The sequence below is a fragment of the Panicum virgatum genome, chromosome 2K (genome assembly GCF_016808335.1).
Source record: "Panicum virgatum strain AP13 chromosome 2K, P.virgatum_v5, whole genome shotgun sequence".
NCBI classification, from domain to species: Eukaryota; Viridiplantae; Streptophyta; class Magnoliopsida; order Poales; family Poaceae; genus Panicum; species Panicum virgatum.
Genome location: NC_053137.1, coordinates 18,862,809 through 18,889,925, shown reverse-complemented (window position 1 = coordinate 18,889,925; position 27,117 = coordinate 18,862,809). Strand labels below are relative to the sequence as shown.

Below are 27,117 nucleotides of genomic sequence, written 5' to 3'. Positions count from 1 at the left end.
AGCCGTAGTGCACGCACTTAAGATCTGGAGGCACTATTTGATTGGAAATAAGTGCGAAATCTTTACCGATCATAAAAGTCTGAAGTATATCTTCACCCAACCAGACCTAAACCTGAGGCAGAGAAGATGGCTGGAATTAGTCAAAGATTATAATTTGGAAGTTCATTATCATCCAGGTAAAGCCAATGTAGTAGCCGATGCCCTAAGTCGGAAATCCTACGGGCCCAAGAATGACCATTTACGAGAGGAAATGGCACGATTAAATGTGCACATTGTCCCTCGAGGCTCCAGCCAAGTGCTGAACGTTCAATCCACTCTAGAAGAAAGAATCAGGAAAGCCCAAAAATCGGACAAGGAACTGATGGAAATCTGGAGGCAAACCGGAGAAAATAAGGCCCTAGACTTTCGAGTTGATAATAAGGGAACGTTGTGGTATAAAGACAGAATTTGTGTGCCCCAGAAAGGAGATTTCAGGCAGATAATCATGGATGAAGCCCACAACTCAGCTTACTCCATTCACCCAGGATCCACTAAAATGTATATGGACTTAAAACAAAAATATTGGTGGAATGAGATGAAGGCAGATATTGCACGATTCGTCGCCCATTGTGATATCTGCCAGAGAATCAAAGCTGAACACCAGAAGCCGGCAGGATTGTTGCAACCCCTACCTATCCCGGTTTGGAAGTGGGACGAGATAGGAATGGATTTCGTGGTGGGTCTGCCTAGGACCCCGAAAGGACACGATTCCATATGGGTAATAGTGGATCGACTTACTAAATCAGCTCATTTCATACCCGTACGAACCAATTACGGCGGAGAGAAGCTAGCCAAGCTTTATGTGGAAAACATAGTGAAGTTGCATGGTGTGCCCAGCCGAATTGTTTCAGATAGAGGAACCCAGTTCACCTCTAGATTTTGGAAAAGTTTGCATAAAGCCATGGGCACCAAGCTGGACTTTAGTTCCGCTTATCACCCGCAGACTGATGGTTAGACAGAAAGGGTAAATTAGATTTTGGAAGATATGTTGAGAGCGTGTGTCCTCACTTATGGCAAGGATTGGGAACAGAGTTTACCCTATGCCGAGTTCTCATACAACAACGGGTACCAAGCAAGCTTGGGCATGTCACCGTTTGAAGCTCTCTACGGAAGAAAATGCAGGACCCCTCTGATGTGGTCAGAAGTTGGAGAACGTGCCCTAGTCGGGCCCGCACTCATAAAAGAAGCGGAAGAAAGAGTCGCCGAGATTAGAGAAAAGATAAAGACGGCCCAGTCTCGACAGAAGAGTTACGCCGACAAGAAAAGACAGGAAATAAATTTCAACCCAGGAGATTTCGTGTATCTCAAGGTGTCACCCATTCGAGGAACCCGAAGATTTCAGGTACAGGGAAAGTTGGCTCCCCGATACATTGGACCATACCAAGTTCTAAAGAAAGTTGGGACAGTAGCATATCGCCTAGAGCTACCGGAGGAAATGTCAGATATCCACCCCGTCTTTCATATCTCGCAATTAAGAAGGTGTTTGAGGGTACCCGAGGCAGAGCACGTGCCAGTAGAAACGATAGATTTACAGCCAGATCTCCAGTACCAGGAAATACCGATCAAGATTCTAGATACTGTCACCAGAAGAACCAGAAACTCCGAAGTGCGAATCTGCAGAGTCCAATGGAGCAGACACGGTGTAGAAGAAGCGACATGGGAACGCGAAGACGCTCTAAAGAAGGAATTTCCCCACCTGTTTAGGCACCAGTCGAATCTCGAGGACGAGATTCATTTTAAGTGGGGTAGGTTTGTAACATCCCGAAAATTGACTAAAATAAATCATGCGCTAATGTTTTGTTTCGTCGTTGAGCTCGATCCCCTTCCTGAATCATCTCCCGCCTGATTTCCTGATACCCCGAGGAACCGAGCCGATATCCAAATCTCCCGCTGTTCCATCTCCCTGTTTGGCCCTCGGCATGCGCGTCGCACGCGGCCGACACCACGCGTGGCCGACCGCGGCCGCGATCAGCGCCGATGCGCTCGCCCTCTCTCTCCCTCTTTCTCTCTTTATTTCTCTCTCCCTCCCTTTTTTTCTTTTCTTTTCCCATTTTCTTTTCTTTCTTTTCTCTCTCTCTCTCCTTCCTCCCTACCCCGCGCGCTCGGCCCCCTCCTTCCTCTCTGCTCCCGTGCGCCGCCCGGCCTGCCCTGCCCCGCTCCCCCTCGCGCGCGCACGCACGCTCGGCCGCAGTAGCTGCTCGGCGCACCAGCCCGAGCGCCGCGCCGCTCGCCACCACCTTGCTCCCTGCCCCACGCTCCGCGCCCCCCCTCCAAGCAACCGCGCACACGGCGCGCCGACCGCGCCCGCCACGCCACGGCCGCCTAACCGCACCTGCGCGCGCAGCGCCCCGCCGTCCGGCCCCGCTCGCCCGCGCGCCGTGCCCCACCCCGGTCCGTGCACGCCGCACGAGCCGACCGCCGTTGACGTTGCACAGCGGCGGCGACTCTGGCACAGAGCTGCCTGCCGCGCGCGCACCGCCGCCGTACGAAGCTCGCCTGCGCCGGTCGACCGCCGCCCGTCGCGTCCCGTCCTGCCCCGTGCACGCGCCTCGCCCACTGCCGCCGTTGACGCCTCGCCAGTGCTGCTCAGCGCCGTGCCGTCGCGTCGCCCCGCCGCCCCCACACCATTAACACCGCTCAGAGCTGCCTCGCCGGCCGCTGCCCCGCTCTCACCTCCCCTCCACCGCCTTAGCCGCCTATAAAAGGGGCCGCGGAGCGTCCCCGAGTGCCACATCCACCACCAAGAGCCGCAGCCGCCGCCCTAGCTACTCCTTGCTCCCCTAGCGCCGCCGCCGCCTACCTTGTAGCTCCGCCGCCGCTGGCCGCAGTAGCCAGGCCGCCACGCGCCACCACTGCTCGAGGTGAGGCCGGGGATCAATCCACCGCGGCTCCCTCTCTCTTTCCCCCTCAGTCCCAGCCGCTGCCTCGGCCCAGGGGGCCCGAATCGGTCGCCGCCGGCGCCGCTCGGCCCCTCCCCTGTTCTCCCGTGGAGAGAGGAGGAAGAAAGGGGCCATTTAGCCCAAAACCCCCTCCCCTTTCCTATATTCGGAAAAGAAACCCCCCACTCCTTGCTATTTTTGTAAAAGAAACCCTGTCCTTTATCTTATTTTAAAATCAGACCCCCACCTCATGAAAACATTTATAAATAGGCCCCTGACTCTTTTAGATTAACCCAAGAAACTTCTAAAATGCAAACCAAGCCCCTGCCCTCATAAACTTAATTACAATTAGGTCCCTGGACCCCTGTTTAGGGCCTAAACACTCCTTTGACCTATCATTTTATGCGCCTAACGACCCCGGATTAACCTAAAATTTTACCACGCCTCTCTTAACTCAGTTTTGGCCATACCATTCAGAAACCATTCAAAAATAATACTCTATGCTCTATATTTCATGTGTTTCCAAACCGAGCTCGACGACAGATCTTTACTTTTTCTGTGTATTGATTGTGTGTTTCTTTGTGTGCGCTGTAGACCACGGAGTGACCGAAGGAGAGCCCGTCAACGAGCCGTACTATGAGCAGGAGAACGAAGACCAGTTCCGCGACCCCGAGCCCGAAGGACAGGACTTCCCCGAAGGCTTTGAAGACGGCAAGTTCAATCCCATCCTTTGATGCATGTTTCTGTCCTAGCTTTCTATAAACGCAACCCAAGGGCCTGTTTTAAAAAGTTGCATATGTTTTACTTGCATGAAAACACGGTTGGATAGCCACATCTTGATTTGTGATGACCATTCCTTGACCACCTAGATTAATGTCTGATTTTGCTTGGACGTTAATCGATATTAGAACGCTTAGTACTTTACTCATAACATAATTTATTTGATAAAGAAAATGTGTGCGTGTGGGAAGGGATAAAACGTGGATTTTCGAAAGATGAGTATGGACGGGATGGACGGCATTTCTGTGTGAATTGCCGATTGGTGTGCTTATGCCTGTGTGGCAGGGCAAAGAAGGGAGTTATCCATCTTGTCGTGTCTAAGGACTGAGTTGGTGTGTCATCTCACCTAACTCCTTTATCGTGCAAACCACTCGACCGTTGAATGGGCAACGGCGTAGCATAAATCCCACTAGTTGGTGTGGTAGCCATCAGGAGAGCTGAGAGCAACGGGTAACTAAGGAAAAGGGATAAGCCCCGAGTGGCTTATGCCCGGTTATACCTAAGTGAATGGTCAATGACCCCTTGGTGCATCCCGTGATGGCTAGTCAGGCTTAGCTATGGTGGGTAATGGCTATGTTGGGATCTACACCGACACGACGGTGTTCGAGTTGTGGTATCCTACTTGTGGGTAAAGTTGCACACCTCTGCAGAGTTAAGAATCTATTCGAATAGTCCGTGCCCACGGTATTGGGCGAGTTATGGTGTGGTCACATAACTAGTGTTTCTTTGGGATGGGCTGGTGTGAGTTGTTTTGGAATTGGTTCCGGCAGTTGTGCCGTGTGCTACGACGGACGGGGAGTCCGGTAGCAGTTTTAAAACCTGAACTCTGTGTTACTGCAAAAACTGATTTTTAAAAGGGTTTTTCGTAAAATAAACCCCTGCATAAAGTGTCGTTTTTCTGCAAATTAAACCGTAACCTTATCCTTGATTTACCTATGCATATTATTCTGTTATAACCCCCCCTCCATGGGTGTGGTTGGACTTGCTGAGTACGTTTGTAGTCACCCCACTCTTACTTTTTACAGAAGAAGACCCGGACTTCGTACCAGACGACGCCGAGTAGGGTTATCATTCTACACCCAACCTTGCCTGTGGAACCGGCCCTGTTGAGATGCCTCCGCTGTCGCAGTACTCTGAGCCCGTAGTAGACCCTATGTGGTTCGCGGTCTGGTGTTATGTCGTAGCCTGGTTAATTATTATTATCATCTGTATCGATTGTCCTCCAAGGTTTGTACGGTTTTGAACCATCTGATGTAATAAATGTGGCATCAGCCTCCTGGGACTGGTGTTTTGTATCACATTTAAGTTCTCTCTTATGAGGGGACGCTTCACCGCTGCGCCGCCATCCCCGACGTGAGCCCTCGGACTGACGTCAGCCATTTTTTGTAATTAGTTAAAAGGGTTATCATAATTTGTAAAAAATTGAAGAAAAGTTGTAGAAATTTTAGAAAATTTGTAGAAAATTATAGATATTTGTTCAAATTGTAGTAAATTTGTTGAAATTTGTACAAAATTTGTAGAAATTTGTAAAAAATTGGTAGATATAAATGTAGAAATGTATAAAATAGTAGGAAAATGTTAGGAATTGATACGCAATAGTGAAAATTTGTAGAAAATTATAGATATTTGTTCAATATATAGTAAATTTGTTGAAATTTGTACAAAATTTGTAGAAATTTATAAAAAAGTTGGTAGATATATACATAGAAAACTTCATGTCTTTACGGGATTCACATTTATATCTTGTAGTAATTATGGATATTGTACAAAAATCTTGAATATTGTAGAAAACTTCATGTCTTTACGGGCTTCACATTTATATCTTGTAGTAATTATGGATATTGTAAAAAAATCTTGTATATTGTAGAAAACTTCATGTCTTTACGAGCTTAACATTTATTGTTTTATTTGGTATTGTTGAATTGTGTATTTTATGACATGTATATGATGTAAATTTTGTCTTGTACAGCTTTATCTATTGAATTTGTAATTTTCTTTGTAAATTTTAGGTTGTTATACTATAAACAGGTGAAATTAGTAGAAAATAGTATAAAATCTTAGAAATTTGTGAAAATAGTAGAAAAATAGTTGAAAATCTTAGAAAATTCAGGGCACATTTTATAAAATTCCAGGGCACATTTTATATAAGATGTATATGATGTAAATTTTAGAAATTTTGATCTTGTATGCGTTGTACGGCTTTATTGAAGGTGCACTTGAAATTTTTTTATACATTGTCAATTAGTACAAAATTGCATATCAAACATATGTTGATTCACATAGGAAACGAAATAGAACCCTTTCACCGTGATGACGACGAGGCCTTTCTTGCGGACATAATTGGTACGGGCATGCACCACTACGAAGAGGATGCTGCCGAGGACGATGGCAGCCAATACCTTAACGATACTGGCGATGACGATGATAACCAGACAGAACAAACGAATGTGCAAGATGATAGCGCAGAGGTATATACAATTCGTGCTTATATATAAACATACGCATTAATTCTATATGTAAGTACAATGCGTACTAAATACATATTTTTTGGGCATCCGGATCGACTAGGAAACCAAAATGGAAACGAGTGTCGAAGAAAATCATGGAGGGGCACACTATTATCACTTCATTGAATCCTAACGGTGAACCAAAGTCTCCGAATCCTAACGGAACACCCAGCCGCAGATCGAGAGGAAACAGTTGCGGAACATTACCCCGTGGATGACATCGCCGTGAGGACCCCCTGTGAGCTTCTATTTCCGCTAAGGAAAAAACTGAAAGTAGTCGCTCACGGGGTTGCTGAAGTCCCTGTTCAAGGCGGGACAATCCATGGCATGACGATTCCAGAAGGATATGCTAGAGTCATGGTTGACCGTGTCGAGAAAGGATGGGAAGACCTCGACCTCGAGATCACTGGAGGCGATGGAGAAGAGGAACTAGGACAGGCCCTCCACACTTGGATATGTTGGAAAAAACAGTACATAAAAATTGCAGGAAGGGATCCTAGCCCGTCTCCGAGGTCACCGCCAGCTGCTCAAGGCTCTCCGAGGCCCAGTGTGGATCCACCATCACCGCCCGCAGCCCAGGACCCCAGCGTTAGTCCATCGCCGTCACCGGCCGCTTCCGGGGAGCCTAGTGTTAGTCCGCCTCCGCCATCTCCTCGCCCCGCAAAGAAAAAGAAATCTGCTTGGGTGCCTCCACCGCCACCTCCAAGATATAAGAAGACCCAAGAATGAAAGAAGAAAGAGAAGCCCGCGCCAGAGAAGTCAGGTTACGATATGACTCCAGAGGAATTGGATGCTTGGGTGCAAGAAGACGTGCGCAAGCAGTTGAAGCCAAAGAAGCCTCCGCCAAAGGAACCAATGGATCCGGCAGGGAAGAAATTCTATCTATCCATGATGTGCCAACCAAAGCCTCCACTGATGTCGGACTACGACCGCTCGATTACAAAATCATGGGAGAAGAAGAATAATCGGAGGTACAACCAAGTCCCCCAGCTCGGCAAACAACCCAAACAAAGCGTACCCCCTCTAGTAGTGCTTTCAAAAGAGGATGAAGCTACTGCTGAGTTTGTCAAGGAAACAAACATCACAAAAGCTCAGCTCCTAGGTCAGGAAAAAATCCCGGTTCACCAAGGGGCAGGAAGAAAGCCATTTGTACTGGGGGAACCTCTGATGTGGCCAGAGTTGATTGACACCCTACCAACAAGAATGCGTGAGTTACATCAGTGGTACTTGAAAGCATGTGCAGAGGGGTATATAATGCTAACTGCTCGAATTAAACATACCCATTTCTATCGGGGAATGGATGACATTTGGATTGATTTTGACCATTTTTTGTTTCTATTCCATCAAGACGCCCTAGACAAGTCCCTCGTCAGTGTATGGTCTATGTAATTGTTTTCTGTCAATTGTATACTCTAGCTCTACTAAGTCGTTTAGATTTCTCATTCCCTCCTTTTATTTGTAATCGTGCAGGATGAAAATGCAAGAATGATGGAAGAGCGGGATTTACAACGTTGGCTTCATAGATCTGAATGTTATACATGAGGAGTGTGTACGCCAATATCCTAATCGGACCGAGAATAATTTAGTCATGTCCTTGGAAGGGCAGCACGATCGCACATTCATTCTATTGCTGTACAACTTCAAGTGAGTCCTTTCACTTTTTGAGTCACTTCAACTAGCCAATAAGTGTATATATCTAACATTTCTTGTATCCATATGTATGTATCAACAGTTTCCACTGGATCCTACTTGTGATCGAAATCGATCGGTCCCGAGTTACTGTGTGGGACTCCTTGAATAACCCACCAGAATTATATCAAAATCTCGTAGACATCATGCAAAGGGCATGGTCTCGGTTCCTCAAAACACAATTAAGAGTCGCGTCAACACCGACTGAGCTTGAATTCAACCATAACAAGCCGGTACGAATATAGCACATCTACTTTCATTTATTCAAACAACATGAATATTTCATAACATGTATGTCGGTGTCCTGACCCGGCGGTCCAAATCCCAACTAGTAATGCTGCGTGTTTCCTCGTCCCAGATGCTGATGCAAGAGGCAACACTGTAACGCACGGGTTTATCCTGGTTCCGGCCACAGGGCCGTACGTCCAGCAAAGGGGGTGTGCGAGGGCACTGTATTATCTTGCAATGGAGGTTCCTGTAGTAGGGGGTACAGGCGAGGCGAGAGAAGGAGGGAAGCTCCCAAGTCTCTGGTAGAGGAGAAGTTGATTGAGGCGAATGCCAATATCGGGTGCTGAGCATTGTCTTCTATCGAGTGGTCAGGTTGCGTGACGATGATTGCGAACGCCATCGATGATGGCGTCCCCCTTAAATGGAAGCCCGCCTCCTCCTTTTATAGTCACAAGGAGGGACGGTTTACATCCACAGGGGATTGTGGAAGTCGTCATTTTCCACCGAATCGCGGGGGTGCAGTGGTCGAGCACTGTGGGAAGTACACTGTGGGGCATGGCGTCGGGCGTGGCAGTCGTCCTGGATATCATCCTTGGTCTTGTGGAGATCGCGCCGGCGTCCTGCCAGCCCCAGCAGGCGGCGTGGTTGTCACTGTAGGGTGTACAGTCTTCCAAACGTGGCGTGGTGGCGTCCTGTGGGCCCTGCAGGTCAGGGTCTTGCATATATATGTGCGCCAGCGGTGATGGGGCGCGTGGCGGTCCCGGACCCCCCTGAACGGAGTGCTGGCGGGCGCACTAGGAGGTCCGGGAGACACACGGAGATCCCGGACCCCTCGAGGGGGGTCCGGGACTCCGGCTGCGAGTGCTGAGCGTCCCTCCTTGAGGGGCACGTGGCGACGCCGGACCCCTTCCCGGGCAGGGGGCGGATCCGGGGCCATACGTGTGGTGAGGTGGACTTCGGTCAGCCGGAGTTGGCAGAATAGTGACGGGAACTGTGACGAGCACGTCTCGTCTCGCGTCGCAGGTTCCACAGTGCTGCCACAGCGTCCGGGATGGCGGAGCAGTGGCCGGAGTTGGCGGACGGGACTCCGGTCACAGCCACTGTGGGGAATGACGGCCTGACGCCGTCTGTCCTGGGCGCTGTGGAGGAGTGGTTGGCATTCAATGCTTCCGTACGACGGGCGGGTGAGCTGCAGGGATGTTTGTCTTCTTCGTCGAGGGGTAGCCTCGAGCGAGGTGGAGATGATTCGCCCTGCTCGAGGGTTGGTTCGCTACCCTCGAGCGAGGCGGAGATGCGGGGCGCAGTCGAGGGTCCCGATGGGAGCCCTCGAGCGAGGCGGAGATCGCCCCGCGAGTCCGAGAGGGTGGCAGATGGGCCGCATGCTGGACTTCTTTGAGTTCTTTCCTTTCTTTCAGATTGGAAAGAGGCCGTGGGCCTTCGTGGGCTCAGTCGCCTAACATGTGTTTGCGTTTTTTAGGGTGATCTTAGTACTCCGATTAGGGTGTCCCTAATTATGGTACCCGATAATGTATATGTATATATGTATATAGTGTTTGAGACAGAACCAAGGAACTAACCTCTGCGGATACTACGTATGTGAGCACATGCACTTTTTTTGCAGAGATACCAAGAGGGTGACACAAGAAAACTTCGAAGTACGTATAACATTAGTAACAATTTCTTGTATCTAATTCCATGCAGATACTAAATTAAACTATTAGTGTTTATTTGTTGTTGACAGATTTGGAGTATGAAAGAGAAACTCATCGAACCGGAAAGAATCAGGGCAATTCAAGAAGCACTCTGTGGATTCCTGTTGGATGAGGTGATAAATCCAAAATGTGAATTTCATTCCGATCCAATGATAAGTGTGGCTCGAGCTGATAAACTCAACAAACGCCGCAAGAAGGATGCCGGTGCCGATGACGATGCAGATGATTAGAATTATTGAAGAATTTGTTGGAAAAAACATACGAGAATTCATACTTGTAAATATTATTGTCGTTTATCCATGTATGTATATAATTTCTAATATTTGCTTTGCTCCATATATAAATACGAATTCTAGATATGAGTACGAGTACGAATACACAAACCGCTGCGAGTACGACTACTAATACTAATTAATTGAAATTGAATGGAAAAGAGAACAAATATAAATCATCAAAAAGAAGAAAAAAAATTGTTTAGTACCGGTTGGTATTACCAACCGGTACTAAACTGCTCGGCCTAGCTGCTGGCGTGGCCAGCAGTTTAGTACCGGTTGGTGTTACCAACCGGTACTAAACTGGACGTTTAGTACCGGGCCAGCTGATCGGTACTAAGTGCGCGTGCACTTAGTACCGGAGGAGATCGGTACAAACCGGGGGTTCCCGACCGGTACTAATGAGAGATTTTCTAGCAGTGCAATTGGTGGACTGCTACCCACCGGTTGGCATATCCCCGGCTACTTAGGCTAATAATAAGCCCCCTGTTGTTAGGTGCTACTGTTGTTGCTGCCCTTGTTATCATGGCCGTCCCTTCGTGCCGATCTCGCCGCATGAAAAATCTAAATTCGATCTGGAAAAGAAATAGAGAAAAGTAGTGCTGGCTGGTGGCTGGTGCTAACTTGTGGTGATAGAAAAATACTGATGGTCAGTGGCTAGTGCTGGTTTGGTTTGAAAAAAAAACAATGTTACCTAGTTGCGGCCAAAGAGAGTGAGAGAGGGGGGAAAAAAAGAAAGGCATGCGCGTGCGGAGTATACTATATAAGCTCTCTCTCGTCCCCGCGGCAGAACCAGATTCGGCTTTAATTTTGCCGTGGCGGGAAAAGAGTAATCCCGGGCGGCTGGACCGATGGACATGTCAACTTCGTCCTCTCGGCCTCCCCCGGCTGGGGAAAAAAAAAATTCCGCGGCAGTGCCGCACAACGTCGCTGGTGCGACACCCCTTAAGATTCTGACGCGTGGCAGTTGGCACCATCGGGAGCATGCTCGTCCGCGGAAGCCTCGCGCTGTTCCGAGCCGGCTTCCTGCGATTGAGCCGATCGTGCAGCGTCTGTACTACTAGATCAAGCTGCTCCCTTCTCAGGAACTGGACTGGATATAAGCCTCAAAGCTGCAGACGCTGGTCACCGTCAGGTCGTTCTTCGTCGTTGAGCTGTGCGGCAAGCCGGCAGAGCGAGTGCGAAACCAGCAAGCCAACAATCTTGCCGAGGCAGCCGGCGGCGGCGCGAGCCCGCGACGGGGCAGAGCCCGATCCTTTTTCGACGGAACTGTCTTCGATCTGCGGACACGATCTGCAGAGGAGCCGTGGCTCGGAACGGCATATGAGGCTTCTGGGAATCGCGGATCCGCTCGTTGTGATTGTGCCCTGCGACGCGTCAGAATCCTAGGGGGTGTCGCACCAGCGACGTTGTGCGGCACTGCCGCAGAAATTTTTTTTCCCCGGCCGGCCTATTTAAACCCCATGAGTGCAACCCCTAGCCTCCACCTCCACTCCACAGCAGCAGCAGGGCCATCCTCCTCCTCCTCTCATCGCCCATCCATCCCTCTCGATCGCAAGTGTACGTTGACGACGTCGCCTAGACTACTCATCTACTAGTATAGACAGGCTAAGGAACAAGTACGTCGTCGTCGTCGTCGAAGCAGCAGCTATGGCAGCAGCGGCGGCGAGCCGGGTGGTGTGGGTGAACGGGCCGATAGTGGTGGGCGCGGGGCCGGCGGGGCTGTCGGTGGCGGCGTGCCTGCGGGCGCGCGGGGTGCCGTCGGTGGTGCTGGACCGCGCCGACTGCGTCGCCTCGCTGTGGCAGCGCCGCACCTACGACCGCCTCCGCCTCCACCTGCCGCGCCACTTCTGCGAGCTCCCGGGCATGCCCTTCCCCGACCACTACCCCGAGTACCCCACCAAGCGCCAGTTCGTCGACTACCTCGAGGCCTACGCGGCGCGCGCCGGCGTCGAGCCGCGCTTCAACCAGGCCGTCACCTCGGCGCGCTACGACGCCGCGGCGGGGCTCTGGCGGGTGCGCGCCGAGGACGCCGCCGACGCCGCGGCCGCCGCCACCGAGTACATCGGCCGCTGGCTCGTCGTCGCCACCGGCGAGAACGCCGAGCGCGTCGTCCCCGAGTTCGACGGCGCCGACGACTTCGGCGGGCCCGTCTCCCACGTCTCCGAGTACAAGTCCGGCGAGGCCTACCGCGGCAAGCGCGTCCTCGTCGTCGGCTGCGGCAACTCCGGCATGGAGGTCGGCCTCGACCTCTGCGACCACAATGCCCTCCCCGCCATGGTCGTCAGGGACTCGGTGAGCACCGCCATCCAACAATTTAATTAATAATCTATCCAACAATTAATCTGCTGCTGACTGACTAGCTTAATTAATTTGTCGACAAGAAGGTGCACGTCCTGCCGCGGGAGATGTTCGGCGTCGCCACCTTCTCCGTCGCCGTCTTCCTCCTCCGCTTCCTGCCGCTCTGGCTGGTGGACAGGATCCTCGTCCTCCTCGCGCGGCTCTTCCTCGGCGACCTGGACAAGCACGGCATCCGCCGCCCGCCGGGGGGCCCGCTGGAGCTCAAGAACACCAGGGGCAGGACGCCCGTGCTTGACATCGGCGCGCTCGACAGGATCCGCGCCGGCGACATCGAGGTCGTGCCGGGGATTAAGAGGTTCTTCCGCAGAGGCGCCGAGCTCGTCGACGGCCGCCGCGTCGCCGCCGACGCCGTCATCCTCGCCACCGGCTACCACAGCAACGTCCCTCAGTGGCTCAAGGTACCTTCAGCTTACTACATACACTTTGCATGTCCACATCCATAGTGGGTCACTTTTTATTTCTTCAACAACAGTTAACAAAACTTGAACTGAAAAAGTAAAAGTAGGTTGGGGAAAAGAAAATTTCTACTAGCACCTAAGTAACTCACTCTAGAATCCTTTTATTTTGTTTTCCCCTTCAAATCAAAATCAACACTTGATGAGAGGACAAAGCAAGGTGTATTGTACCGAAAAGGGCCTCTAGAAAGGCTGGATAATGATGCCTAACAAAGTAGGGCTTTCTAATTTTAATTTGACAGTTCCAAAGTTGTTGTTAGGTAGTAGTACTAAAAGTGTCATCCTCTATTCCTCCAAATACTTTATTTGCACCACCGTGAAAAGCTCGATCGTGTCATCTGATTAATTAAGCTTGTGATTCTCAGGGAAGTGACTTCTTCACCCAGGAAGGGTACCCCAGGGTGCCGTTCCCAGACGGCTGGAAGGGGGAGTCAGGGCTCTACTCTGTTGGCTTCACCAGGAGAGGCCTCTCCGGGGTCTCCTCCGACGCCGTCAAGGTTGCGCAGGACATCGCCATGGCATGGGAGCAGCAAACCTCCACGCTATGATGGATGGATTCTGACGCTGATGAACTTACCGATGACCGTCGTTAACCGCTGATGGACCTGCTAACCCCACATATCTTGTCACCGAATCGGTGCATGTCCAATAAAGCTCGACGCAATTTGGCCAAGGATCTTCCAGGCACAAGTTCAGAGGTAGGCGATCATCCTGGAGCAGGCAGGGAAGTTCAGAGAATGAAAATTGTAGGTCAAGAAACAGAGGAGAAACTTGGGAGTTCAGCGGATCCAGAGGTGCCAGCAGAAACACAATTTAAGAGCGCCATGGATGATGCTTCGATCAAACGATGGCGAGGAGGCCGGATTGTGCGCATCAAGTAGAGCCCAGATTTTGCTGTACCCATGGGCCCTTATATATGTACAGAGTGTTGTGTAGTAAAGTTGTGTATAGTACTACTTCTAGTGGTTGGTAGAGTGTTAGAGTTGACATGCATGTGTACTACCTTGATGTTCATGTATGGGGTTGACAATGAGAATGACCTATTCTATTTATCTTCTTTACAGTAATACCAGCTCCAAGTTAAGCCATGTTTTTCATTCTGTTTGGACTATATTACCACACTCCATGGAAAGGAAAAGAAATCAGAGTTTTCAAGGTAGTTTTCCTAACCATAGACTTCCTCAAAGAAAACATATACAATTTTTCATTTGAATTTGTTTATAATCTGAGGGCTGCATATATAACTGGTGCAAAAGAAGGTGGAGAATGATTCTCCATCACTGTTAGGATTTCATAACAATACAGCTTTCTGTAAAGTATCTCTCAGGATTTGAACAATACTGGCCCGAACCGCTAGTCTGTCTCCATCTTGCAACAAAAGTTCATCAACAGTTTTACTGTAATATTCAATAAAAACATGATTAAAAAAATAAAGTATCTCCTCACATCTTGAGCATCCAGTGGCCTACATGTCATTATCTAGAAAAAGTACCATACTGTAGCTAATTAGCGCCATTTGTATCACATCTGTTCATTACACCACGGTGCGTGTGCGTTTGGCGTATGTCGATGAGTCGTTAAAATCAATTACTAAAGTTCACAACTTTGGCAGAAAAAGGGAGCGGTGAGTTATGGAGCATAAGTTCCTGAAAGGATTTCAAATGATAGTTTGCGTACGGTAAAGAACCAATGTGTGCTTCTCCACTGCAAATGGGGGGGCCTGTATGCTGTTTTTGGTTTCATTGGAACGAGTGGCAGGAGTTGCGCCCATCCATTAGAAAAGAGAAACGAAGCTTAACAAAGTACAACACGCCCGGTCCCAAATAGACCCATTGGTACGTGCCCTTTCAATGATGCCTGAGCTTTAAACCTACCTTTGTTGCAGTGAAAGAATATCATCATTGCACTGGAATCCAAGGGTTGCAGTTGTCCTCGAAGCCTACTAATTTACATTAGCTGGGTCTGCAGCGAATAAGTTTCGATACTAGTGGCCGTCTATGGTGGGGAATCCATTAGAGGACACTGGATCTCATACGTGACTGGAGTTCCAATCCTTGGCAAATTGTGAAAGAAGCAACGAACATGGGTATAATTTGTATGTTTCCCAAAAGAAAATATCCAAAATTTGTGGCTTAAACATCTCACCTATATGGTAAGGCTGGAGAGCAAATTGAGTCTCGCTGTGACAACATCGGGATCCAAAATGTGGTTGGCTGACCTGCTTGCACACAAAAAGTTACTCAAAGTGTATTCACCCAATACCTTTAGCCCAAACTCAGAGCTCACCAAACTTTTACAGGCAACTAAATTAAAAACGTGCAGATGTACTTCGAACCCCAACTTTCTAGCTCCAAATTACCTAACTTGGGCTTGCTCCATCAGCACCTTTCAAAACACATCTTCCCATCCCAAGGTACTGAATGAGCCTCCCAACTTCCACCACACCATCACCCCTAGCACAATGGACAGTAGTCTTTTGGTCGATTTCATCGAGGGGGGAGAAGGGGAGGGGTGTCCAACATCAAGAGCTAGGGACGACGGTCTTGGAACGACGAAATCGCCAAGGAAAAAGCCGTTGGTATCACTTGATCACGGCATGCTAAGCATGTGCCCCAAACAATCAATCGTAACCGTTTCAATCCTAAGCGCACCCCGTTCGGGTATGCTGCGGTGTACTGTACACACCAAACGTACGTGTTCTCTCCCAGCACAAGCCTGATCAGGAGCACAGCAAGATGAGAGACCACCCACATCGCGCTCCCTCCCTATCAGCGGCGTTATGGCAGTAGAGACGACCAGCGCAGGGCGCCCCACCGGAAAACGATCGCTCCGGCCGGGGGGAGAGGGAGGGAAGGGCCTCCGCTCCCATCTCCTTGGCGGGTCGCTGTCCGAGGCCACGGGAAGGATAGCCCAATTCTACCGTCGCTTTCCGCAACATCAACGCTCGTTAGCTGTTGCCATTCAATTCAGCGACTCCGGGGAACTTCCGCCCGGCCACCGGACACCTATGTCGACCGTGATCTATACATCGCGTGGACAATGGTACAGTCGGCTAGTGGTGTTCGTTGCGTCGGACGAGGATCGTCGTCATCGTCGCCGGCGGTTCGAAACCGCCAAACTGCCATGGAAAGAACGGTATCTTCACCAAAAGACACACAGCGATATATATACACGGACACTCTCTGCCCATATGAGATTGAGGCTAGATGGAGGAGCTTCGTGTACAAATTAAAGGCACCCGGCCGGAAGCCTCCTGGCAGCCAGCAACCGCCGAAGGTTCCTCACCCACTGTCACGACAAGGCTGCTGCCAGCGGCACGTACTGTGCTCGGACCCTCGCAGCACATGACGAGCGTCACGTGCGAGTGTCCGTACACACGGATAGGACGGGATACGCTACGAACAATTGATGCCGCTGCAGCTGCTGCCTGCTAGTGCTAGGTCTGCTCCTACGTCGTACCGTGTCACCAGATCCATGGTACCTCGTCTCTCGCATCCTGCACCTCACGTATACATCATTCTTCCGGATTAAATTAAATATTCGATGAGTAGGCACTGTGCGTGCTTGGATCCTATGCTGCCGTGTGCGCGCGCCTGCTGCTGCTGTTGCTGCTGGGAAGGCAAGATCCTTTGATCCATGGCCTGGGCTCGCGGCATCCGACTTTCACTGTGCCAAACATGGCCGGCACATCCCCATGTGGTCCAAGACCAAAGATGAGAGAGTGGGTGTGCCCGATCACCACTTCACCCCCAACCTCAGCTCCTCCTCCAACAACAACAACAACAGCAGAGGTCAAAGAGGAAGAAAGGTCTAGCAAGCTGGACGACTGACTGGCTGTCAGGTAACTATTGGAGCGCGAGCGTCGCAGGTGCCTCAACAGCGCCGGCGCCCGGAGATTCTCCGGGACATTCCTTTTCACTAGCCCTGCTAATGGGTTGGAACCCGCACCATATCCAACCCCACCCAAAATTAACATATTTAGATACCCAACCCCACCCAACCCAATTAGTTAATTTCTCAACTCTAACCAACCCGCCCCATTATAAACGGGTAACCCATAAAAACCCATGGTTTCTACTATGCAGAGGAATTTAGTGGTTCTACACTTAATGTGGGGACCACATATATGTCTAGCCACACTACTTTGCACAGAGTATATGCCAGTCATATTTACTCATCTCTAAAAATTTCAGTCAATTTCGATAAAATTTTATAGTGTGAACGCGAGGTTTTAATTCTAGGGTCCGGCTCTTGATGTGGAGCCCACGTGTAGTTCTAGCCACGCTGCTTTGCACAGAGTAGCTGCCAGTCGTACTGAGTCATCTCCAACAAATTTCAGTCAATTTCGATAAAATTTTATAGTGTAAACGCGAGGTTTTAATTCTAGGGTCCGGCTCTTGATGTGGAGCCCACGTGTAGTTCTAGCCACGCTGCTTTGCACAGAGTAGCTGCCAGTCGTACTGAGTCATCTCCAATAAATTTCAGTCAATTTCGATAAAATTTTATAGTGTGAACGCGAGGTTTTAATTCCAGGGTCCGGCTCTTCATGTGGGGCCCACAGGTAGTTCTAGCCACACTGCTTTGCACAAAATAGCTGCCAGTCGTACTGAGTCATCTCCAACAAAATTCAGTCAATTTCGATAAAATTTTCTGATATAAACACGTGGTTTTAATTTCAGAGTCCAGCTCTCATGTGGGACCCATATTTATATATAGTTATACTATTTTGTAAAAAGTATCCATTTCAACCCACCCCAACCCGCCTCAACCCGCATTTATATAGAACCCGCCCCGACCCACCCCATTAACTAATACAACCCATTTTAAATCATCCAAACACACTCCATTTCAAAACCCACCCCATAAAACCCATTTCAACCCAACCCGTTAGTAGGCCTACTTTTCACTGATTCATGCATGCACGGCGGCCGCCGCTGTGCGCCCCTAACTCCTCTCCTCCTTCTTACCTGTCTGTCCTGCACTGTCACTTGTCAGTTGTCACCGCCCACCCATGGCCCGTCGATCTGTTCACCAATCATGCGTGCAGGACTGTCGCCACGAGGCCCGCCTACACGTCCTCCGGCACCTGGCGCAGTCGATCGGCGGAATGTTACCAGGCCATCTCGCCATCGGAACGGCCCCAGGCGATGGACGCCGACCCGTCGCCGTTCCTCGCACAATTGAATGGATCAGTATGGCGGTACAGACATGTCATATACGGATACTACCGGATACGGCATACGGGTGTGGGTGCCGCCAAGCGCGTACGGACAGCGGCCAGCGGGGCCGCGCAGTGATGGCGCGCCAAGCCCGGCCGTGCCGTGCCACCAGAGGCGGAGCAGGGACGATGTCCGGAGGAGTCCCGCTCCGTGTCCGGCCAGCGCGGCGACCCATCTCGCTGGCCGCGACAGCGAAGGCCCCGAACCCCGATCCATCCAGTCGCCGCAATAACTTCGGAATCACCGCGGTCGCCGTCACCGCCAGGGCGACCCCGCCGACGCGCGCGCCGGCTCCATGTGAGGGCCACATGACAACCCCGCCATCCGACATGGCGCGACGCGATCGCCCTTCCTCTGCTGTGCCTGCACATCGGAGGCAGAGGCACACCAGGTACGGTGAAAGGTGAAAGTGTAGGCACGCCGTCGGTCGGGCGACGGGCACGGCGGCCGTGCACCCATCCGGACGAGCGGCTTGATTGGCTGCGAGGGGCGCGTACCTTGGGATGCAACAGTGACAGTGGATCCCATCCACGTGAGATCTTCATGGGCGGGACTGGGAGGGAGGCCGGGCCGCTTGATGGCGCGAGGGTACAACGAGTCCATGATTAGATGGTTATCAGTGCCCTGTCAAGTCCCACATCGCAATTACTTCGCCGAGAGCAACAGGCGAGACCAGGCGTCCCCCACATGGCGAGGATGGACGGCCGGATACGCTGTGGCATGGCATGTTACCACCACACAGAATGTAACAATACTGTACTATGCGCGCGCCAATAACACAGACTGTAATACGGTATGCACAAACAGCTCGTTAGTTAAAACCTGAAAAGGCCACAGCACGAAACAGCAAACCGCGTACCTGATGCAGTGATGCGCATGTGAGGGCAGTGATAGATCTCCCTGCAGCTCCAGTCTGAAGAGTTTACCTGTTCCAGATGAGCGGATTTAGCAGTCGGCATTAGGGGGCGAGTCCAAACCGAAGCAGGAACGCACAGCTCACCCGCGGATAACACGATGCGCCCCGGAGGAGTTATGCGCGGTGTGCGGTTGGAGCTTTCCAATCACATATTAATGGCTAATCATCATGCTATTAGCATGCCGCCATCTTTTAAGACGGGGGGAACCCGCCTACAAAAGGGATATAGCAGCCCTGCACAGAGCATGCTGAGACCGGGGAACAATTATGACGCGGCACCAACAGCAACGATCCTCCCCCCGGGACGAAAGGCTACAGCGCCCCGAGCCGTTCCAGTCAGGGGAGCTTGCTTAAGTCTGAGATGACACGCCTCTGCGCGCATGTGATCGCGAGGACCTAACCAACAACATGGGAGTGGAGGGGGGGCAGTCCTCGCCATCATCGTGAGATCTCAATCCAGTGAGTCATGATATTCTGGAAAGGGTCACAAGACCAAACCTGCTGTCACCTCTGAAAATGAACAAGCCTGGTCATCGAATAAGGAAATGGCTGATGGATCCAGATGGTGAGGCTGTTCATGGACAGAGTCAGAGCAGAGATCGACACTCTTTACGCCAGACACGAGCATTGCATTGGAGGCAGAAGAGATACAGACCTAGATATATGACAATAGAATCACTCTCTCAAAGACATGGTCATCTGACTTCTTATTTCCACTTCCATGATCTGTCTTGTTCATCAAACATCCCTGGAATCATAGCCAAACTTGTCGGTGAGAACATTGTTATAGTTATCAAACAACAGCATTGCCAAATGCTACAATGGGAAACAAGCGATGGTAATTGTACTACTAGGAATAAATGGAAAGATAAAAATGCCACTCCATTTTTGCTTCAGCGTTATAGAAATACACACCCAAAACGAGACACAAGCACCAAATTTTGACAGAAAAGTGTTATTTGATCTATGCATTGTATGAAGGCCAGCTGCTTTATTGTTGCTATAAAAATATGGGTAGCATTGTATCCCTTCCTGGAAGAATGGTTGTAAAATACGGGTTGCATCATTTTCCATCTTGATCACCATGCCCTTGAAATGATTATTACTCTTTAGATCTCATCTGAAAATGACACACACCAAACAGTTGCAAAATGCCAAACTTAACAGTTCTTACCAAGAGATTTCATGACAGGAAAGAGTGCTTTATACAGAATTCCAAAAGTACCCTTTACAAATTATGGCCCTCGGGGTTATTATGCTTAATTTATGAACATAAAGGGTCAAATCGAGCACATGTATCGGAGCTTCAAATCAAAGGAAGTGTTAGGCTGTTAGGAACTTCTACCAGGATACAGTATGGGCATATGGGTGCATAGTGCATAACAAACTATGCTGGATGGCTGGTCATCATTTGCCCATCACGTCTTACATAATGCTAGATGTGTGATGGAAACTGAAATACAAATAAATGGACAGGTTGTATTTTGAATACATCTCTAGTTAAGGACTTTTCTTAGACCTTTGACCAAAGACTTGGAAAAATACATGCTATATATCCAGGAAAATATACAAAATTAACAGTGGTCTACTTCTATTTGCATAGGAAGGCATGTCATATCGTGTGTATTACATTGTTCAAATGCTCTTACGATTGTTTATATTCCACCATGTGTACATGCAACCAACTGTGAGTAGCATCCACAAATGGTTGCAGAACATGCACATAAAAACAGCACTGATGGAAGGAAAATGAACCATCTAGCAGTTAGCAATATAGTACATGTGTTTGTGATTCATGCACCTTATAAACAATAACTTTACCATCAATTACTCATCCTACATGCGCAAGTGGAGAGAAGTGGTAGTTTGATGATCACAATCAAACTGCCTCCTTATGACATGAAACATGATATCGTTTTCTCTTTTGCCGAACTGGTTGTCCAACTGGCAAATTACCAGTTAGACCAAAGAAGCCTGAGCAGTTTACTTAAGCATGGTTCTATTGTTCTTACTAATTTGCATATACAGTGCCACTAAAAGATCTAGACATTGTACATGTCATATGTTCAATCTATGCTGCCAATAAAATTAAATAAAGTGGGAACTGATTTGAAAAATAACAGTGGAATCCACATGCATGCTAGATAGTATTTAACATCTTAAATGTTTTCTTGCTTATATTACATGATTTTGTAAGGTCCAGGAGCCAAATCAAAACTATAAAATGTGTGTCAAACTGACAATAAATGTCTTCCAAGTGGAGTGTTCTAGAATCCAGAACCAATTGCTTGGATTTAAATATTAAGTAGTATGTGGAGAAAATCAAAGAAGAAATGGTTGTTCAGATTTGAAAGTGAACCGGAGGTTTGGTTGCATTCATTTTGTAGTACCCAGTATCTTATCTTCAGAATCCAACATTTTAATTTGAATGGAATGTCTTCATTAATAAGGTGTACTTGATATGCACTAAATAAATGTTGCCAGCAAGCTTGGCAGTCTATGAACCTAGTAGACCAACTGTACTGCTCCATTCATATGGTCAATATTATTTGCTATCGGACTGTCCATGCAAACAATACTGCGGTATCACATCAAAAACTTCCTGGACATTTTTTTTAAAAAAAAAGTGTAGTCCTAATTATAGGGGTGGTAATGGATCATGGCCCTAATGCCCCATTCACAATCCAACTCAGCCCTTAATCATCCTTTAGATAAAAAACATATAAAATATGAGCCAGCCCTCCTTTTTTAGCTAGATCCTTAAAACTTCCACCCTAAATTTTTAGGCCCTTTACCACTCCCCGACTTAATTCTGATAGATTTATGGGACAAAAGCATGGGGCACTTTTGTTGTATAAGTTGAGCATAATTAAACTACCAGATGGGTCCGGAGGCTTGGTTCATCCGAGTTTATTTCTTGGTTGATTGGTCCAAATAAACTAGGCAGCCTTTAAATAATAAGCACCATTCAAAAATAGCAAATAACTTGTGATAAACTAACAACCAAATATAAATACTCTATATTTCTAAGGAACTTAAGACAACATCAGATATATGATGTCATTTCCTTTCTCTGACAGTACACTAATTCAAATTGGAAACAGAAGTCACCAAGTAAATACAATAAGAGAATGCACAGTATTTGAATTTCATTGTCATACACTTGAAAACAAGTAATTCTACTGAAACATGTTTAAAAAATAAAATTCATAACCATGGCTCTTGTGAGGGCAGTACACTGGGAACCAAGTGCATGTGCAAGTTATGATAGACCATAAAAATCAAATTTGTTTGCACAAACAAAGAAGCAAAGAGCATGCACCTTCGCTTTGAGGAAACGATTCACATGCTTGTAGTGCCACTTATGCAGATGCTGGTAGTACAAGAACAAGATATAAGCATCGGACTTTTTTCCCCTCTTGCAGTTTCTTTATGGTTACATTCAATCTGGTCTCCAACTATCCTACTTTACGTCAAGTCCAGCCTAGACATGCAGATTCACAGCCAAGCAAAGCTTGAATCAGATTTATGCACCAGCCAAATAAATGTAATCCAGGCAAAGTCAAAAGTTCTAGTAGTAGGTTGGAACTGACAAGGCCACACAGGCATTTATGATATGATTGACTATTATGAATCCATTATCAAGATCTCTTGCAAGCATCATCCAATCATTGTTTGTTCGGCTAAGCAACAAATTTCAGCCATATCTCATACTTGTGGAAGAATGCAGCAAGCCATGTCAAACATCAGTATATAAAACTGAGATACAGATGTCAGCCAGTCAGGAGTTAGGAGATTGTTTACTGGCCTAGACGGATAGTTGTCATGAGCGTATATAAGATATGGCATGTCAATGGTGCTGGAGAATCAAGATAAATGTTTTGCAGTAGCCTCATGAATTCTCAAGTTGCAGCTTCATTGTTAACACAAATTGCTCAACTAGGCACAAATCTTCATCATGTTCAACTGTCCTACTCATCATAAGACCTAAAAACCTAGTCAACATTAGCAATCCCATGGTCAACCCCGCGGCAAAATTTAATCATCCACTTTACCTGGACAGTTTATTTTGCAAACAAGCAGCCAGATACTTTTTTCTTGTTGCTCTTGTTTTGAGTTTGTGAGCTAGAGAAGAAGCAGAATAGGACACACGTTCAATAAACAGAAACAAAGAAAGCAATCAAACTACACTGGAGTTGGTAATGGTAATCCGCAAGAACGCGAACACAGTAAATTGAAAGAAGAAAATAATCTCAGTGGAACAACAGCATAATTATGAAATCATTACAAGCATTTATTATAGATGTCTGTTCCAGAGATGACAACATATAAGTTTAAGGACATTGTTTAAGGAACTGCATATATAAGGCCAGCTTGGGGAAACCTCTTGTCTGTTTAAGCTTCCTTACTATACTATACTATACTATACATGTATAATTTAGCTTCATGGATGGAGGAAAAACACCAAACTATGAATAATTAAACAATTTCTATATCTCAAAATATGGACATATAAGTAGCAAAATTTACCTTAAGAACGTAGAAAGAGTGGATATTGTGGACAACTTCGAAATCATAGAAGGCACTTTTGTTGAGGCTCAAACAGTAAATGTGTCATCGAATATACAAGTATTGCAGCTCTGTTGTTATAGCTTCAACACACCCTGGTCCAGTAAAGTGTGTGATCTGATGCAATCCCTTCCAGGGGCAGCCAACTAAAATGTACACTTGAGATCAGAAGTGTTGAAAGGCCATCCATAAGTCACTCAGAAAAGCATTGTGCACCTATGTTGGATTTACCAACTACGACCAGTTTTCTTCTTCAATGACCCTTGATTAATCGTATTTCTTACTCGTTCAACAACATTCCACCTTTCTGAAGAGGCATTTACGTTAGAAACTGCAACAAGATTTGATGGTTTCCCTTCTCCCAGTCTAAGAAGAGATTTGGAGGCCAAATCTTGAATTTCTTTGTTGCTGTGTGTTGCAGAGGCATCCAGAAGTGCTCCCCAGACACTAGGGCCTGGCTCTACACTCATTGACTTTATAAAATCCAAGGCATGGTCAACATGCCCAGATCGACCAAGTAAATCAACAACGCACGCACACATCTCCTCAGTGGGTCGAACCCCATGATCCTTTACCAGGGAGTTGTATATATCAAGGCCCTTCAACACCAATCCCGCACGGCAACAAGCTGAAAGAACAACCAGGCCAACTATCTTGTCAGGTTTAACCCCAGAGGAAAGCATCTGGTCGAACAAAGCCACTGCTTCCACACCCATACCATGAACGCCATAACCCAAAATCATTGCACCCCATGAGATGACATCTTTGCACCAGCTGGTATCATCAAAGACCCACCTTGCATAATGCAAGGCCCCACACTTTGCATAGGTATCAATCAAAGCATTGCTCAGCGACACCTCCCCATACATTGCCATCCTCACCGCGAAACCATGCACCTGCTTCCCCTCTGCTAAGGCCGAGAGGGCCTCAACAGCCGATAGCACGCTAATCAATGCGACCGTATTTGGTAGGATGCCGTCGATCAGCCACATTGCACGGAAAGCATCCACGGCGCCCTCGAACATTTCATTCTCCGTGTACCCTCCCACCAAGGCGGTCCAGGAAACAACGTTCCTCTGCTCCATCCCGTCGAGAACCGTGCGCGCAAGTTCCGGGTCGCCAACCCTGCAGTACATGGACACGAGGCCGCTGCCGACATGGAAATCGTCCGCCCCACACATTCCGGACCTCACGGCGCAGCAATGCAGCTCCCTGCCCCGGCGGGCGGACGGGCACACGGGCAGCACGGCAGAGAGCGTGAACCGGTCGGGCGCGCACCCATCCGCGACCATCTGGCGGACGAGGCCCCACACGCCCTCAGCCGCGGCGCCAGGCGAGCTCGAGTGCGAGTGCGAGATGAGGGTGTTGTAGGAGGACGCGGTCCGCGCGGGCATTTCGTCGAACAGATGGCGCGCGAGGCCCGGGCGGGGGCTGGGCGGGCGGAGGTAGAGGCGGAGGAGGGAGTTGGCGAGGACGGGGTCGGCGTGGAGGAGGCCGAGGCGGAGCGCGATGGCGTGGAGGGCGTCGGCGGCGGCGGCGGAGGGGAGGCGGGAGGAGGTGAGGGCGGAGAGGGTGAACGCGTCGGGGCGGCGGCGCGGGAGGAGGCGGCGGCGGAAGAGGTGGAGCGGGAGGTGCGCGTGCGAGGGGTCCGCGGAGGCGGCGAGCGCGGAGAGGAGGGAGTTGAAGACGGGCAGCGGGACGCCGGCCGGGTCCGCGACCACGCCGGCCAGGCGGGACGCCACCGACGCCGGCAGCGGGCGCATTGTGTTTGTGCGCGAGGCAGAGCAGGGCGGGCAGGGCAGCGGTCGCGGGCGGGAGGAAGTTGGATTTGGGCTGGGCGAAGCGGTGGGCTGCGGCGGTGGAAGGAAGCAAGCAGTGGGCCCAAATAAGGTGGCGTGTTGGCAGCTGGGCCCCCATCCCATATTAACAAGCTATGCGTGTTCACTTATGATTATAATTTTGTATCACATAAATGTGATGGTACTAATGAAATAAGTAGTGATCGAAGCCTTATGCTAACAAAATGATACACGAGCCTGGTAAAAAATTATACAAGATTATTTTATTTTGTTAGAGTGGCAATTACGCATATTTTTGATCCCATAGAATTGTTGTTACGAGATTCGAATTGTGAAATATATCGCTTGTGACGGAACATGTCCATCCTAGTCGAGTCTAACTTATTAGCACACAGTACATTGTAACATACCATTCGCAGGGGGCGCTCTATTTTGTTAATAGGGCTGCCTAAGAGCATCTCCAATCGGGAGACTAAATTTGGGTGACTAAATCTTATTTTAGTCACCCACCCTAACATTTAGTCACCCTAATATTTGTTCCCAACTCCAGCAGGACTGATCAACTCACTCCCTATTATTCATCCTGACATGTGGGTCCACCCTGTCAAAGAAACATCAAAGAACCCCTCTCGCCCCTCCGCGCTCCTGCTCCTACAAGCTGTACTCGCTCCCCACTGCCCAACGCCTGCAGTACGCAAGTACTGCGCTTCAGCTTCAGGAATTGAAGTACAAGAGGGCAAGAGGCTTTCCAGGCGAGCTCGGCCATCTTTATCATCAGTGCATACAATCGCCAGCCAGCCATCGAGATGCCTGGATATCCTGCTGTACGTACATGTCCGCCATTACTCCCCCGCCTGAGCTCTCCCATGGATCAAATCGGAGCTGATGAGGGAAGAAGCAGCAAGAACGCAAGGGAGTTCCTGCAGGGGCGAGCTGCGAACACATGCGAAGAGGATGAATTACCGCCCCGCCGGTAGTAGGGCATGTGTTCTCAGGTCGCCCCCGCCGGGCCCTCCTTGCTGGGAGAATTGCACGACGTACGGCGACGGCGAGCCACCTCCTCAAAGGTAGGGGTACGTCCGATCCATATTGCATTGCCCCACTCCCCACTCCTCCAGCTCCTGCTCCCTAAAACCAACTACTCATCACTCGTAGTAGGAGTAGTTATTCAATCCTCATTGTTACCGTACCGTGCCTGATCATCAGTTGATCTTGTCGAGTCCCCGTTTGGGTGGGTGAACTACTGAACTTCGTCAGTACAGGAAAATGTCACGTTCCTTCAGTCACAAATTCGAAAACGTACCATAAACACCATTGGGCCACGGTTTGGAGGACAGGCAAACTCACCTGCTGAACGTCCGAGAAAAGATCACCGTGGCCACATCCACCAGATAAGAAGAAGGTGATGAGCACAAAAGCGTGGAGCCAGGACACTTCACCCGCCGCGAGCTGTCGTCGCTTTTTCAACACCTCTCCACCAGATTGACCGTCGGAGAAGAGGAACTCACCGGATATAAGAGGCAAGGAATAAAAGCAATCGACGCCGCCGCCGCCGTTGAAATCCTAGCTCTAGACCTAACCCTCACTACAACAAAAATGGTTTGTAGGGGCGGCTACCGCACCCTCCCCACTTTTCACAGGTAAAAATAAATATTTGTTCGGGGCGGATACGTAATTCGCCCCTAGAAATCT

At 49.1% G+C, this 27,117-nt stretch overlaps 2 protein-coding genes across 12 annotated transcripts; one reads left to right on the top strand and one right to left on the bottom strand.

Annotated features, from left to right (window-relative positions):
* The first annotated feature begins 11,582 nt into the window (after positions 1–11,582).
* On the top strand, positions 11,583–13,991 carry LOC120670041 (probable indole-3-pyruvate monooxygenase YUCCA9). Of its 2 annotated transcripts, none has more exons than XM_039950021.1 (3): positions 11,583–12,401; positions 12,491–12,865; positions 13,288–13,991. In XM_039950021.1, the coding sequence occupies exons 1-3, from the start codon at positions 11,757–11,759 to the stop codon at positions 13,468–13,470; spliced, it is 1,203 nt and encodes a 400-aa protein (XP_039805955.1). In that variant the 5' UTR covers positions 11,583–11,756; the 3' UTR covers positions 13,471–13,991. The 2 variants fall into 2 exon arrangements, with proteins under 2 accessions (XP_039805955.1, XP_039805963.1); XM_039950029.1 differs by having other exon boundaries at positions 11,584–12,401; positions 12,494–12,865.
* A 789-nt stretch (positions 13,992–14,780) lies between these two features.
* On the bottom strand, positions 14,781–25,451 carry LOC120669997 (pentatricopeptide repeat-containing protein At3g46790, chloroplastic-like). 10 transcript variants are annotated; one of them, XM_039950005.1, is made up of 8 exons: positions 23,588–25,451; positions 22,380–22,541; positions 19,713–19,805; positions 19,556–19,628; positions 19,142–19,453; positions 19,001–19,067; positions 18,639–18,924; positions 14,781–15,140 (listed from the first exon to the last, which is right to left on the bottom strand). In XM_039950005.1, exon 1 carries the CDS (start codon positions 25,387–25,389, stop codon positions 23,854–23,856), a length of 1,536 nt encoding a protein of 511 aa, XP_039805939.1. In that variant the 5' UTR covers positions 25,390–25,451; the 3' UTR covers positions 14,781–15,140; positions 18,639–18,924; positions 19,001–19,067; positions 19,142–19,453; positions 19,556–19,628; positions 19,713–19,805; positions 22,380–22,541; positions 23,588–23,853. The 10 variants fall into 10 exon arrangements, with proteins under 10 accessions (XP_039805939.1, XP_039805887.1, XP_039805914.1 ...); XM_039949953.1 differs by having other exon boundaries at positions 14,781–14,975; positions 15,068–15,140; positions 19,142–19,805; XM_039949980.1 differs by having other exon boundaries at positions 19,556–19,805.
* Positions 25,452–27,117: the final 1,666 nt, after the last annotated feature.